Raw genomic sequence first — 16261 nt, forward strand, 5'->3', positions numbered from 1 at the left:
TCTACCTGAAAGTTCATGAAAAGTAAACAGACCTCTAAGATGTAGAACTTATTGTGTTCTTAATTTTGGTGCTGCAGTTCCTTTATAGCTGTGGGGTTTTGTTTTTTTTTGTTTTTTGTTTTTTCCAGTTTGCTTTTAGGTGTTGGGGGTGTGATGGCTTTTGTTTAAGGTCCTGAAAATACCCTGGAAAAATGCATGCCTAAAACCCATGGTACTATTTAGTATTGGTTCTGGGGTAGTCAATTTGAATGCTGACATCTGTATCTTAGAGGTTGCTGAGAGCTGCTGGTAGTCAGCATCCTTTCAAGTGTTAAGATTCTGGGTATTAGTTGGGATGTTAGTGATACAAAACTTGTTCTGTCTGCTTTCTCAGGGCATCCCAAAGTCTATGTTAAAGCAAAACATCTGACTTGTTGAAGTTACTAGCTTTACTTTGAGTGGAAAGAATGATGTAATGGTTGAGTTCAGCAAATAGGCTTGAACACCTTTTCTTCAGGGGAGGAAATCACGAATGCTTTTTTGGACAATGCTGTGCATTTGGAATTTGAACTATGAGTCCATATGGGAGAAATTGATGGGTCTGGAGCCATCTTTTTATTCTCATGCTGGTGTTTAATGCCATCAAGTCACTGATGCTGTGTTGATGCAGCCCGCTAAGGGCATCCTGAAGCTAGGATGTAGCCTGAGAGATGATTTTGCAGTCATGCAAAAATACATTTTTAGTGAAATACCTTCTTTCCTAATAGGTTTTACTTCGTTTGGTTCACTGGGACATGGAGGCCTTACTTCGTTCTCCTCTACATCGTTTGGTGGCAGTGGGATGGGTAACTTCAAATCAGTATCAACCTCAACTAAAATAGTTAATGGCAGAAAAATTACTACAAAGAGGTAAGTGATATAAATACATTCGTATGAAACTATATGTAGAGACATATATAGCTATAAATGCATACAAATATACAATGTACGTATATACACATAAATGTAGTGATACACGTATGTATACCTATTTTTACTTTTGATGTTGTGGTCATCGCATTACTTGGATTACTCTGAATGCTTAAAAAAAAAATGAAAAGTTTTACTGGGTTCTCTGATTCTTCAGTGGTATTGCTGAGTTTATCTAAAGCTGTAGCATGTGAAAATGGGGAAGATGGTGGGTTTTGTCCAAAGTCTTGATAGTCGAGGAGGGTTCAGACATGTAAGACGTGCTTTCAGAACTGCCCTGATGAAAAATGAAGGTTGCAACTTGTTTGCTATTTGAAAGGGACCTGGCAATGGAGGTACTTCAGAACCTCCTATATAGTGATGCATCTTTTATTGTGGTTCTTGACTATTGTCTGCCAAGTCAGCTTGAGCTTCTGGAGGGGAAAAGTGCACTTGGTTTTTGTTGATCCTGAAGCTTTTAACATTGCGAAACAATTTTCCCTAACATCTGCTCTAGGTTGCTTTCCTAGGCAGTGTTTGAGAGAAGTTTAATGTTTATGCAAAAAGTAATTTTCTTTTATCTGTTAAATGAAATAAGCAACTGAAACCTGCTTTGGAGAAAACTTTTCCTGTTTGTTGGAAAATGAATTTTTCAAATACTATACACAGCATACCTTCTCACCATGTCATGCTCGTGATGGGGAAATTACTGCATTTGGGAAACCCAAATATTAGTTAGCTGTAGAGTAACCTACATGGAACATCACAATCAATAGGTTACAGGAGTATTGAACAGGTAATTAAATGCAATTTCAGTACTTAATTATAATTTATAGAAAAGCAAGGGAGAGCCAATTTTTTTGTTCGATAACCTGTGTCCCACATTTCAAAGTGCAAGGTTCTTCTTCCACTGGAGAGTTTCTGTCATCTTGACCACTTAAATGCAACCTTTGTCATCGCACACTGGTGTGGTCATGATATTTTTCTGTGAGTGTATTCCAGAAAAATCTGAAAACTGCCCACTTTTGAGGGAAGTGTACCAGGTGAGAGAGACCAAAGAATGAATTTATGCAACAGAAGATAAGGCACTATACTGGTTTTAATATTAAAAAGTACACGAAGTCAGGTATGCTGCTATCATATCTTTTGTTGTTGTATTTAGAAAGTGGGGGGAGAAGCAAGAAATAAGGTTGGAGAAGCAAGAAATAAGGTTAACCACATCTAGAAAGGCACATTAACTATCTCTGAGAAGTCCTGTTATTTTGTAGAATGTCTGCCCACAAGGTAGCTAAGCCTGAAGAAGAGTAATATCCCAGCATACCCAATGAAAATCTTTTCTGAGTAATATTTTGCTTCAGGCAAGAAGCTGTTCCCTCTGGTTTTAATTTGGGTGTATTCTCTTTAGTAAGTCTGATCTCCAGAAAAAATTATATTCATCTATGTGGTTTCCTTATTTGAATAATGAAGGGAGAATTCCCAGATAATTAAAATGTAGGCATAAATTTTTAACTGCTCTAAAATTAATTTAAACACTCCTTATCTTCCCATTTCTAAAACAAGCTAAAAAAACCAACCAACCTAAGCCAAAGCCTAAACCGAAAGAGCTCATTAATAATATTTCCTTCCAGTCAGGGGTACTTAGATTTTGCAATGTACATGCTAGTCATAAACTTGGTATACTGTAGGTCTCCAAATTAATAGCTCTGATCAAATTAAAAGTGGATTAACGACTGTTTTGCGTGCATTATGTCATGGAAAAAATTGAGATTGGATCTAGAATATTATTCATTTAACAGATGGGATAGATTCTAAATGCAACATCAAGATTGTACAGTTGATCTGTCAAAAGACATTTACTTCTAGATAATAGTGCGTAGTGACAGTACAACTGTGACAATGTATGAGGTGACAGCTGTAACTGTGAACTCTACAAACTGGAGGATTCAAACTTCCAGAAAGCAATTTTCCAGCTATAAATAAGCAATATCAGCTTCTGAGCTGTCACTTGAAAGCTTGCCAACTACAGTTGAATTAAGCAGGCAGTGCTCCATTATAGTTTGTTATCTAAAAACCGAGGTCTGGTGTATATTTTCAAACTGCTTGCATTGCTTTGAAGTGGCTAACTGTGTTTTTATCCTACAGAATTGTTGAGAATGGACAAGAGAGAGTAGAAGTTGAAGAAGATGGCCAGTTAAGGTCGCTAACAATAAATGGTAAGGAGCAGCTGCTACGCTTGGATAACAAGTAATTCAACGCACGCATTTAACAGAAATTTTAAGCTATAACAGCCACCATTTGAGGATTGACAGGAACATTTTTTGAAGATTTCAAACGAACTCAACTTTCTGTATATCCGTACTTAAGTAGTATAAATAGCTCACCGAAGCTCGTATTTGTCATAGACTTTTGAGTTAATTGTTGGGACCACATCAATTGGACCATTTTTGTCCTTAAAATTGTTGTAAATTTCTGTATGCACTTTTCTTTTTATTATATTTGATCAAAGTGAACCATGATCCTTCAGTAGTGCTAGGGCGAGATGTACACTAACACTAGCATGAATCTTTTTCCAATTTGTTTGAAATGTGAGCCAATTAGTAGTTTAAGTCTGCTGTGAAGTTAACATTTCCAGGATAACCTTTTTAATAATTTCAACTTTTTTTTTTTTTTTAAATGTTAGTAGTGAACAATGTTAATACATTTCTGGTAATGCATTTCTGGTTTAAATAAATTAAGGATGTTTTCTAGTTGTGCATGAATGCAGACAACTTAGTAAGTTTTGACTAATGTTTAAATGTGTAATGTAAGCAAAAGGTAAACAAAAGTGAAGCCAGTGAGCTGGGTCTTTTGTCATTTGCTAAAAAAAAAAAAAAAAATCAAAATGAATAAATGCTGATGTTTGTGGTGCATTCTTTCATGAATGGCATTTGTAACCTTCTTGTGTCTGTGTGTGATTTGGGCAACTTGGGAAAACAGTGCTAACAGTGCTTTCCCCACCTCCCCGCCCTCCTTCTTCTTCAATCTTAAGGATGAGGGCCTTTTTTCTGTGCAGATGTTTTCTTCAATGTGACTGAAAACATGATATTTAATTTCTTTTCTAAACCTGTTTCTGAAGCACCTATTTTTAAGAAGCATTCAGAGGCTGACTCTCTAACTCCATCTTTTGCCCTAATACATAATATTTTTTTTTGTCTAGGCCTGAAGTAACTCCCTCCCTTTAAAAATAAAAGAAAGTTTTCTAAAGCTTTAAGTTCTGAGATTTCTTCAAAAATAATCTGTAGTGAACGTAAATATAGAGCAAAACATTTAATGATAAAAAAGGCTTTCTGAACAATAAGATTTTATTGCTTATTTTGAGAACAAACATAATTGCTTTGGAGAAGATTTGTACAAAATTATTAGGGTTAAAATATCTTACTATTACATTTACTCATCAACCAAAAGTCTAAAGATGGATGAATGCCTTTTGTTACATTAATGGCATGAAGCGAAGTGTTAATTTGTAGCTAAGACCAGATTTTCAAAGTTTTAGTGAAAGATGACTAGATTTTTGTATGTCATAGAGAAAGCATGCAAGTAAGTATTGGCATATGTTAACACCTGCCAGGCTCTGAGTAATTTCATGCATAAATAGTGAATGTTCAGTTTTTATCTGTGCACCAGCTTTGAACATCTGGCCTTCACCAAATTCTTTAGGGTGGCTTTGTGTTTGGTTTGTTGTGTTTTTTTTTTTTTTTTTAAAAAAAAAGCGTGGTGTTTTCAAATGATCACTTAATGCCTTCTTGCTGAACACCATCTGCTTTGTACTAACAAATGCATTGATTATTAAATACATCAAAAAGATTTGCTCTTCTTTATCATGCAGGAAAACTAAGTCAACTTAAGCCAAACCAACAATCTAACAAACTGCTCCAACAAAATTCCTACTTGCAGCAAAGTAGTGTATCTTACATTCGTCCCTCTACCATTAATGTTAATTTCATAGAACCAAACAAAATAACAGGTAGAAGGAGAAATAAATATGTGCTTTGGTTTTGGGACTACAGAAGTTATGTACCTCTTCAAGTTCTTTGCACAGTTCTTGTTACTTCAGTGTTGTGTTTTTGGTGTAGAAGCACAAACTCAGTTTAGAACTAAACAGTGTTTTCTTGTCAATGCTGTTTTTTACCTTCCCCATGTATGTTCCTTCTTGATCCAGATAACTAAACAGACAATTTATTTCAAAATCTGGCTTTGTTGTGATGTCTTGAGTTATTAAAAATGTCAATTTATATTTATAGGACACAGTATGCTCCTTTAAGTTATGTAAACTGTAAAAAGTGCTTCAAAATTGGTTAACCAACTCAAATAAAATTAGGACAATCTGGAGTTGAGTTTGAATTCCTTCCTGTGGATACTCATAGGTTCTATGTTAAGCTGCCAAACTTCACCTTCTGTTTTAATCCCAGGTAATCTTCTTTACCATTTAAATTACCTAGCTCAAGTTAAGAACACAATTATGACAGCATAGCTGCTAGTGGCAAATCTGTAGCCACATGCTTGCCTTAGATCTTCTTACCCAGAAAAATGTGGTCCTTCTCACAGTATCATATACAAACCATTCACTCCAGGGTTCTATAATGAAATCTTTTAACACTGTAAATTTACTGAAGATCCAGTGTTTTGGATAGTCTCCCTTCTGCCCTCAGATCCCTGAAGCTGATTCTTGTCAGAGCTGGACAGTATTCAGCATGGTATGGCAGTGCTGCACTTTCTTGGTAGAAGAGAAACTGGCAAAGCACAAAAACAGACAAGAAGAAATGAGTCAGCAGAAGGCAGAATTCATCAGTCAAGATTTCTGCAGTAGTAAGCAGATACCCATACAGCAGCCTTTGAATAGGCTGGTGGTTGAACTGGATGGATACATGGGCTTGGTCCAAGAATACAATTGGACCGGCAGTTCCAGTTCCAGATGTAAAAAAAAAAATAAATTGTCACCTTCTTACACTTGGCCTAAGCCTCATCCTCTCCACCTGTTTCAATATGTAGGACATGGTGTTGTGGGTTTTTTTAACACCACTGTTCCTTATTCTTATATCCAACTTCATTTTTACAGAAAATGAATCCTCATTCTGTTTACTGTGGATCCAATTTAATTTATTCCTATTATGTATTATCTGTTCAGATTTTCTTAATTGTGCTGCTGAAATGAGTTTCTTCTCTATTGAAAAACATACTTATTAGGTTGCTCTCAAAACTTTTATATCATTCCTTACTAATACATAATTTGCATGTATGTACGAAACCTACTCACTAGAAGTAATGGATCATCAAGGGCAGCAAATTTCCTTAAACTTCAATTGTGGCCAAAATAGCACAGAATATAACAGAAAAAGTTCTTAATTCTAGTGAATGCTAGGCATAAAATGTGCAGTGGGATGAGGTAGCTTTCAGAAGCTGTTTGATTAAAAGTACCAAAGTACTATTTGTTTATACAGGAGGGATTAATTCTGAATGTGTAGGGACACCATCAAGTTTAAATTAAGCTTCCTCCCGTGGTTTGGAAAAACTAAGATGGAGTTTTTGAACCTGCTAAGTCACTTACTCTTTCATGCTCTGCCCCAAAGTTCATTGGTAGAATACAATAACTTTGTAATGCTTTTTCTCGGTGCAACCTCTTTGGTGTCTTGTGCATGGCGGTAACTTCAGTGCAACACACTGTAACACAAGTTTCTCTTCAGATTGCATGGCACCTACCTCTCTCACTTGGCTTTACTGAAGAAGTTTGGGATATTGCCTTAGAATGCTTTGCACTTCAAAATTGCTGAAGCAATTATAGTTCTTAGTTCTTGCAATACCTCCTCTGCTGGGGCTCGCAGGCATTATTTTGTGGTATAAGTGACAAAGTTGCTCCACAGAGTAAGCGTATGTAGCATTTGTAAGATGTGTACTCTATCAGCTTGTGATTGATTGATTGACTGAGTCTTAGAATGCTGAAAACAAGATTGGAAAAGACTTAAAAAAAAAAACCCAAACCCTTCACCATCACCTCTGAACAAGCCCAAGGGTTTTCTCTCTCTGTCAGTGTTTGTGTTGGGCTGTCCTGTTTGCTCGCCTCCTTCAGTGTATTGGCGTTGGGTGTAAGTTTGTTCTCTGTATTTAGCTGTGCTTTTGTGTTTCAGAGCATCTTTGGGATGGTCCAGTGATAAAGAAAGTTAGATCTTGTTTTTGGAAACATGAGTTCTGTTCCTGAATTTGCTTCTGTTCTGTTTGAAAAGTGAGCTTGTTTCTTACTTTGCCTTAGTATAATCTGTGATTGTGACAGGATAGCATTTACCTCCAGGACGGTGGCATTGTGAAACGAATGCAATGATGTATGATACTTATGGTCAGAGAACTTTTCAAAAGAGCTCAATGCTAACGCAATACTTTAACTTAGTATTAGAATTCTTGTTAACATTTTCATGAAAGATTTCAAAAGTGCTTTTGGAGAACCTGTCTCTTTGATCGTGGTTTTTGGATGTCTCAGTATTTAGGCTTATTTTTAAGGCATGGTGTTCTTACAAGGTAGATGCAATACAGATAATAATCTGCCATTCAGCAGTAACCTGGACTTTGAAAGTTTACTTTTTTTTTAACTTAAGAAAAGGAAGTTTGCTTGCACTGTCTACTCCCTCTGGTCTTGTTTACTCTGGGACTGAATTGTGACTACAGACTTGCTTTATGTAGTACTCAACATAGACAGTTTGGGTTTTCTTGTTGTTAGTGCTTGTCTTCAAGTGGTTGTCTTAAGTAAAAAGCCTTTTATCTTCTACTCGAGATGCTGAAATGGTCCTTATGTTGCAATAGTGTTGGAATGAAGCAAATTTACTTTGTTAGTGTTACAAACTGTACGTTTTTGAATTCATCATTGTGATGGGTTTACTGTTTAATCTGCTTTGGTTTTGGAAAAAATACCTTGACTAGAGTTGGTTGTTGAGTGAAGTGTGCTACTGAAAAGATAGAGCAGCAGATGGGTGGTTTGTACTCTGCTACATAGGTCGTGCATTCACAAAACAGTAAGCCTCACTTTTGAGATGCTGCTGTAAGATTAAAAAAAAAAATTAAAAAAAATAAAAATTAAAATGCTGTGACCGTCTGAGCCGTAACCCTGAACCTATGCAAGCTGACTGCTGATTCAAACTCATCAAAACTTCTCTGAAACGATGTTCTGGCAGACTTAGTGCTGGGTAAGGTGTTATCTTACTTACAACAGCTGGTAGACAGTTAATTGAAAACCCACATGAGGACTGTATCGCCTCTCATGCTTACCATGTCGAAAATACACGCATTAGTTTGGATGTGATAGTGCCCAAATCTGAAAGCTGTGAAGTCTTGGGGTGAGGTAAATTGCATTGGTGGCCTAAGTGCTAATTATCTTCCAAATAAAGGAAGCTAAAGACTTCCTGCCTGAGATGTCAGCTTTAAAATGTAATGGTGGGGATTAAAGTATATTTAATTGAGAAGATAAGTAAGAAGTTTTATTAAAAGGATGCTATTAAGTGGCATTGTCTCTTTAGTTCTCTGGCTTTTTCAATAATGCTGGATTTTGCAGCATAGTGTGTTCATTTTAAAATCACTAAAAATAGATCCTTTTTCAGCGTGACTTAAAATTGACAATCAAGAAAATAGATTTTGAGAAGCTTATGGTAATAACTCTTAAAACTTTATGTTGCCCTATAATGTATCCTTTATATTGAATCACAAATGAGAGCTCTTTCAGCTATTTTTTTCAAGGCAGCCAACTTTGAATGAACTGCCTAAAAATAGAAAAACACCCACCCCCGTAGCTGCTAGTTTACTGGCGGTCAAAATAAAGCTGAATCCTTTCATACAATTAAATGTTAATTGTGAGAGAGATTAAGTATTAATACTTAGTTTGTAAAGACCACAGTAAGGATGCTAGTCTTCTATGCGGTGTAACACACAACATGGTGCATTGAGAAGGCTTCAACTCCTCCTTTTATCAACTGTTAAAAATCAAATATGAAATTTGCATTGTTTATTTGTAAATTTATTTGAATGAGTTCCTAGTATGGGAGAGGAATCCAGCCTGGGTGACTGGTCATAGATTTCAAACTGTGGAACACACATTTTCCTGATGGCCAGAAGAATCATTTTCATAGAATCATAGAATGATTTGGGTTGGAAGGGACCTTAAAGATCATCGAGTTCCAACCCCCCTGCCATGGGCAGGGACACCTCCCACTAGACCAGGTTGCTCAAAGCCCCATCCAGCCTGGCCTTGAACACCTCCAGGGATGGGGCCTCAACAACTTTCCTGGGCAACCTGTTCCAGTGCCTCACCACCCTTAAAGTGAAAAATTTCTTCCTAATATTTAATCTAAACCAACCCACTTACATCCACTTTGGTGATGTCTGTAAGGGAGTTGCTTGAAGCTGTTAAAGATGCAAAGCAGCAGCTCTGGAATGGGATTATTCTGTCTCAGATGCAGTCACAAGCTTGATTGAAATGTGGTCCAGGAGGGGACTTCACCTGGAAAAAAAATAAATCATAAGGTTGCAGAGGCTTTGACACATCTGGTGGAGAAGCTGGGCAGATGCAGCAGCCTTTCGGTTTCTCTTCAGAAATACATGCCGTGTCTGTGTTAATCTTTGTAACTGATACATAGAGTAAGGTTATCTCATTTATTTATCACACATTTGCATAACTGTCGCCATAGCCACCCTTTTCCTAGGCATGTAGCAAACTTTTTTCCTAGGCATGTAGTTGGAGGCTGCCTTTTGCTCTGAGCAGCACAAAAGCCAGTACAGAAACTAAATCCGAATTTGTCATCCTGTTGCAACACTTCTCTTACTCAGCAAGAGTACTGTGTCGCGCGTATCTGAAAGGACATGTTCTGAACTATCAGTCTCTGTCATTCTTCTTCCGAAGGGAGAGACTATTGATGTTTTAAAATCGCTTTGGACTTTTCTATGAGAGTATTTTTGGAGGAAAATGGAGAAAACTCACATGGCCAAGGCTCAGCCTTCAGTCCAGTCTCTCTTAGCCAGAGTGGGAGGACTAAGCCTTTCGTCTTCAGAGGACTTTGGCCAGGCTCTTCATAACAATACTGCCTCTCATCAGAAGGCACTTTAGTACTTTGATTTATTTGGACATGCCTTGTTAAGTAGTCACTCAGACACCTCCCAGAATTAGTCTGCTAATCTTGACGTATACATTTCTTACTGCTGGGTGCTTACAGGAAATACGGGCAGGTCCTTATCACCAAGTGTACTGCACTTAGGTGTTATTCAGCTCGTCCGTACCAACTGGGAGCTGGATGTTCGGGAGAGCAGTAGAGAGCTAGAAGTTCACTTTAAGGTGTTGGGGACACATCTCGTATTGCCTGTGAGCATGAGTAACGTTCATGAACCTCCTGCCCTCAGTCTTTGACTGACCTCCTGAATGAGTGCAAAGGGGTGGAAGATCTTTCTTTTGGGGACATTCACTTTCTGAGTTAGGACAACCACCAAAATGTTTTTTTCTGTTAAATGCCTCTAGTGCTACTTCCATCTTTTCAGAGCTTGGATGTTTTAGTCCCAAGAAGAAGGGCAGTTCTTAACGTCCTTGATAGGTGCAATGCTGCTTCTCAACATAACTTGCAGGGCATGAAACCAGTAAGGGAGAAAGCAGGAAGCCAACACAGCCTGTTTTGTGCTGTTGATATAAATTTCAAGGACTTTTTTCCTCATTTGGCCTTTGCTTTCCACATCAGGAAGACCTGATCATGAGTTAGCGCAGTGAATGCAGGAGTGGTGGGCATTTGCCCCTTCTCTGCCGGCCCGAGCTGCGCGCTGGTGCGGAGGCTGGTTTCCCTGCCAGCGCGGCCTGAGGGTGGTGTGCCAAATTGCAGTTTAATTCTAAAAAAAAAATATGTGTGCACTACTAAGATAAAACTGTGCATATTAAAGGTCGCCTTGTTTGGAAGAAGGGTATAAACATTTGTATAAAGCTAGACAAATTCAAATGAGAAGATAAACATACATTTTTAACACATGGGTGATTAACTGTTGGAAGAACCTGCCAAGAGAAGTAGTTTCTCTGGCTTTCAGTGTCTTAAAAGAGTAGCTTTCTGAAAAAGATGATTTAGTGAGAAGCGAGTGTTTGGGCTCTAGAGAGAAGCAGTGGAAACCCAGGAGCCTGGGGCGCAGGTTGAGATGGGATGTAGGACGCAGTGTTCCCTCAGGCCTTTCTTCATCGTCTGTGTCTCCGCTTCTTCCATCCCTCTCCTGATGTGTTAACGTTAATGCACATGACATACTCTCTTCCCGTGGTTTTGAGACTGGGAGATGCTGTTGTGATTCAGGAATATGAAGGATGGTTGGGGCTGGTGCAGGGGCTGCCTTGCCTGCCGGGATGTGCTGGGGAAGCAGGGCAGCTGGGAAGAGAGGACCCGACACGTGCATCTGGGGCACAGATAGTGTTGCCCAATGACTATTGCCCGAAAGCATCCAGTTTGGGACGTGTGGGTGCTGAGAGTGGACTTCATGTGGGAGAAGACATTCTGGATCTATTAAGGTAAGTAGTTGCTTTATTGTAGTGGACAAATTGGGTGTTTAGTGGTGAGGAGGAACCAGGGTGAGGGCCACGATGACTGTCCCAGGGAATTTGCTTTGGAATTTGCATTACAGTGAGCCTTTGTACGTCTCCTGCCTTCTCACCAACAACAGGCTGCAGAGTTTGAGAGCGCCTAACTAATTTCAGGTCCTGAGATGAAGATTAGGATGGTCTCTTGGTAATGACTGTAATATTATGACAAAGATTCATTTGGCAGAATGAACTATTCATTTTCTTAAATGTGGGCAACATTTTAACGATGTAAAGGTTTTATTTTTAGCGCGTGTTAATTCTTATGTGCATAGCAATATGCTTGTTTTGAATTTTGAGTGACTACAATGAAAAAAGCTGTCTTTCTGTTAATTGGATCGTCTTTGGTAGTATGCTAAATGCCTAAGACTGCAATATGTCAGAAAAATATTTCTACAGGGAACAGCCAGCGAAGCATCTCCTGTGGGGCTCGTGTGCGTGAAAAAAATATCTGTAGACGCTTACTTGGGTTTTGTGTATACCCAGAGCTGCATTTGTTAATCAAGTTTATTTCTAAGAGAAGCTTGAGGAAAAGCAAATTCCTGGAATTATAACTCTGCAGCATTTGGGTCATATAACCATCAAACATTGCTTGGAACAAAACCAAAACATAAACTCTTGTATGGCAAAGTCCTGATCTCTCTAAGGTCCTTTCTAATTTCCTGGGGAAGACACCCTTCTTGGAGAGTGCTGGAACTCTACAACTAAGTCTTAATTCTTCCATGGTCAAATCAACCATATTTTAAGATCTTAATATTCAGCCCTTAAAATAGCTTTTGTGCAGTCTGCTTTCTGTACAAATAATGAAAACTGTAAGGCTTTCGCCTTAGGGTGGAGTGAAAGCAGTGCGGCTTCACCAGCGTGGACACAGCTGTGCTGACAAGGAAACTTCTGAACGGAAAAGCAAACAAGTGTACGTGCCCTACTGCCCTGCCCTTGCCTGGCTTAAAAGAAGTCTCAGGCAGAAATCTTTCTGTAGTCGGCAAAGTATATAGCCAGTGTGCACCTTGTACGTGTTGCCTGTTCGTTAGCAGAAAACCACCTCAAAGCTAGTTATTTTTAAATGTATCAGAGCTGTAAGTTGACAAAGCAAAAAGAATTATATCTTTTATCCATTTTTTTCCAAGGGGCTTCAAAATTCTTGAGTCACATCCCATGTGGAACCTATTTGAGAATTAGGAAATGCAATTCTGTTCCCTTGTGCATCTCTAGTCCTCTGTTACATCGCTGGAAGAGACATCACCGAGTGTTCTTAGGCGAAACAGCAATTTCTCTAGAGAATCGGGTAGAAAATGTCAAAGGAGATGATGGTTTTTACCACTGTTAAGTACAAAGAAAATTGTGTGCTTTACTACGCATATTCATACTTTTGAGCTGTTATATCAATGCCACCTACTACGATATGGTATATAACTTGCAGCATCCGTTGCAAGGACAGCTGTCTAAATAATTTCCAATGTATTTCTGAAACATTGGTATTGACTCACTTTTGATCCATCTTGCAAGTACTAGCCCAAAAGAATTGGAAGATGGTCCTGTTTGAAAGGTTAAAAGAAAGTTGAGTAATTTGTCCTGAATCCTACCCATAGCAGTTTTGTAACCATTAAGAATTTCTTTATTAACAAATATAACTTGGTCTTGAAAGGGATCATAGAACAGAAAGTGAATTTTAAGTGCTTTCTAATGCAGTGAGTAACAGAGAAGATGCTTCTTGTGATCACTCCTTAAAACAAGAAGCTCAGCTCAGGGAGGTAAAACATTTTTCTGAGGAGACGCAGGTGTTTAAGCCTCCCTGTTCTTCTTGAGGAACAAAACCAAGAACAAAAGATTGATTAGTCTTACGTGGTTTCCACTCTTCCCTCTCCTCCAGCACTTGCTCTGAGATCACGTGTGCGCTTTGCTCCCGAAATGTTTATAGAAGGAGATGACTACATCCCTGGTAACCCCTTTTCATAGAATAAATCACGAAGCCGAGTGCATGCCCGTGCTGTGTGCTCTCTTGCAGGGGAGGTGCTCGTTGCCCCAGACAGAATAGTTTCCAACAGTGGAAAGCCTTTTTTTACGAGCACTGTTTGGCGGGGGGGATTTTCTCTTACACTTCCCCAGCTTCTCCTGAAACAGAAAGCCAACCCTTCATTCATGTCAAGACTCTAGGTTCAGCTAATTATCGTGTTTTCTGGGTGTGGCGGTAAAATTCCCCAAATTATCGGTGTCTCCGGTGTTGAGTGTGGACCTGTAAGTGGCACAGAGCCAAGCTCACAACTTGAAGTGCAGCTTTAATGTAAAGGTTAGATGATACATTGCTAACGGAGGTCAGAGCCTCTCCAGTTTCCTATTTTTCTGACAGTTCTGGCTAATCTTCCCTTAAAATATAGGCCTGCCAAATTTTCACTTGAAATTGTGAGAGAGATGGATGCTCTGAGGTGCTAGCTGAACTGTCAGCAATGTCCAATACATTAGTGTTACAACAGCGTGGTATTATTTATCGTTTTGTCTTCTTAATAGAAGTTCAGTGCTTTGATGGCTTCTGCTGACAGATTCCACCCCCTGGCAGGTGAATTGACTGCATTGTCTGCTGTAATTTTCTCTCCAGTCCACGACTCACCCTTGAGTAAGCAACTTTTTCTTTAGAAAAACAGTCGTTAATTCTTTTACTTAGTATTTTTAAAACTGCCTGTAAAAGGAGAGTGTTTCTGCAGAGATACCAGGCGGTATCCAATATGGGGAGTTCAGGCGAGGGCCGAATTTTAATTGGAAAGTGATAGATGTTCTCAAAAGTGCAAAGTCTGGGACTTCTTGTAAAGAGAGTCGCTAACTTGCGTGACGACAAATATAGGTGAACGTCAGTCTTATCTGTTGTGCATCTGTTCGAGGTTTCCTTTCGGTATCACAGTGCTGACTGCAGCCTAAATGCAGTTTCCCATCTTCAGACTTAGTAAAACTCTTGGCAAGTGTTTCTGAGAAGACGTTGAGTTTGCTGGTGTTGAAGAGGGAGGTGGATTAGCTTTGCTGGATCCCGCGCTTTGGGGGCTGCTAGCGGTACAAATTTGTCTCTGTAGTTCAACAGTTTGAAGCTCTGCAGTTTTGGTGAAGTGTTTTTAAGGTTTTTCAAATATTTATACCATGGTATAATGAGTCCACTGACAAATAGTCACTTCAATATTTGGAAAAGCTTTCATTGCCATTACAGAATTACAGGAGATGGGGGTATGTCCAAACGTGGCGTGATTTTAAACAGAAGCTCATTATGGCAACTTCAGGTGTTGAGTTGTTGTCCTGTTGTGCAGTCTCAGTGGGTTCATCCCTTCCACGGGCACATCCACCTCTCCAGCGAGAGCCGGTGGGCACTCAGGTGCTCTTTGCTCCCTTCTCGAATGTGATGTGCTCCAATTTCTCTGCCTTTGTGGTAGCTCTTAAATACTGGCCCCCCCCCATTTTTTGCTTTGGCTTCAGAGATTGTGATTGGAAGCAGTTGTTGTGCTTGGTGGTTCATCCCATGGATCTCACAGGTGTGTTTAAAGAGGAGAAGGTGGGATGATGCCACTGCAGCAACATAGGGTGGGAACAGGCATCGCTCTGGCCATGGGCAGCTCTGGGGTGGCCTTCCCAGGAGATGTGTGGCCACGTTGAGTACACCAAACATGTACTAATGTCGCTGTTCAAACTTTCCTTCTGTTTCCAAAACTCACAAAGTTCTCTCGGTAAAACGTTCCCTGTTCCCACTGGATCTCTGCAGATGCAGCGTATAAACTGACTGACGATACTGTTGCCAGGCACAAAAAAGAAGTGTAAGTATTGTTATTGTTGGATCATAGTCATGTTTCTGTTTTGGTGTTTGGTGTTTTTTAATTGCGAAAATTTTAATTTCTCCATTTATTGGTTAATTTGGTCAGAACTTCAGTTTGAGCAGTGTACATGGAGCAGTTTCTTTTTGTGTGTATATATGTGTATGTGTATGTTTGTGTGTATGAACATTTAGTTATTGATAGGTCTTGGATTTTAAAAATGACTTGTTGTATTCCTAAAGTACAGCGGGTTTTAAGGCACAGGCTGAAGAGCTTGACTATGAGTGGGGAAAGAAAAAGAGTGTTTGGAAACTGAGAATTCCCTGATGGATTGGGGATGCTGAACAACAAAAAGTGGTACAGCTCAGGAGGTATAGGTTCCTAATGAAATACAGTATGTAGTCACAATTAGTACTAAACATCAACTTGAAACTCGTTATTTTTTTCAAATTCAGGCTCCTTGTTAGTGTGTCAATATTGCTGAACAGAACGCCAACTAACGGCTTCGTGCTCTTGTTGTCAGGAAGGTGTCAAAAATAGGATTGGGTTTTGTGCTGAAGGTTCATAAAAACCTGTTGAGCTGTCAGAAGAGACCTCCTTCTCCTCTGTCATTTACACGTGTCATTTTCAGGGCCAATTAGAAGATGGTGGTCTTTGTATGTGGAGCTCTGTACTTCAGGGATGTGCGCAGGGACTGGGAGCGGGGATTTGCTTGCCCTGGTCCTAGTGGTGCAAGAATAGATGAGGAAGGAGTGACATGTGGGGTATAATTGGAGGTGGCAGATACCTCTTTTTGCGTGTGGGTTTTTTTTTTTTTGGAATGAATATGTGAAACCCCTACTGTCATATTTAAGGCTCAGGGTAGAAGGGAGACTGTTTTTCAAATATTAACCTGAAAAGATGAGAGCTTACCAACTGAGCAGGGGCAATGCAATATAAA

The 16261-nt window shown here is 39.2% G+C and overlaps 1 protein-coding gene across 2 annotated transcripts in view; it reads left to right on the plus strand.

Moving 5' to 3' along the window:
- DNAJB6 (DnaJ (Hsp40) homolog, subfamily B, member 6) overlaps positions 1-16261 on the plus strand; it is a 54531-nt gene that overhangs the window by 18251 nt on the left and 20019 nt on the right. For both annotated transcript variants that reach the window (XM_009886776.1, XM_009886775.1), the window contains exons 6-7: positions 747-888; positions 3070-3140. In XM_009886776.1, the coding sequence (XP_009885078.1) occupies positions 747-888; positions 3070-3140 (213 nt within the window). The remainder of the gene's footprint in view (positions 1-746; positions 889-3069; positions 3141-16261) is intronic.

This window comes from Charadrius vociferus, unplaced genomic scaffold (genome assembly GCF_000708025.1).
Source record: "Charadrius vociferus isolate BGI_N301 unplaced genomic scaffold, ASM70802v2 scaffold255, whole genome shotgun sequence".
NCBI lineage: Eukaryota > Metazoa > Chordata > Aves > Charadriiformes > Charadriidae > Charadrius > Charadrius vociferus.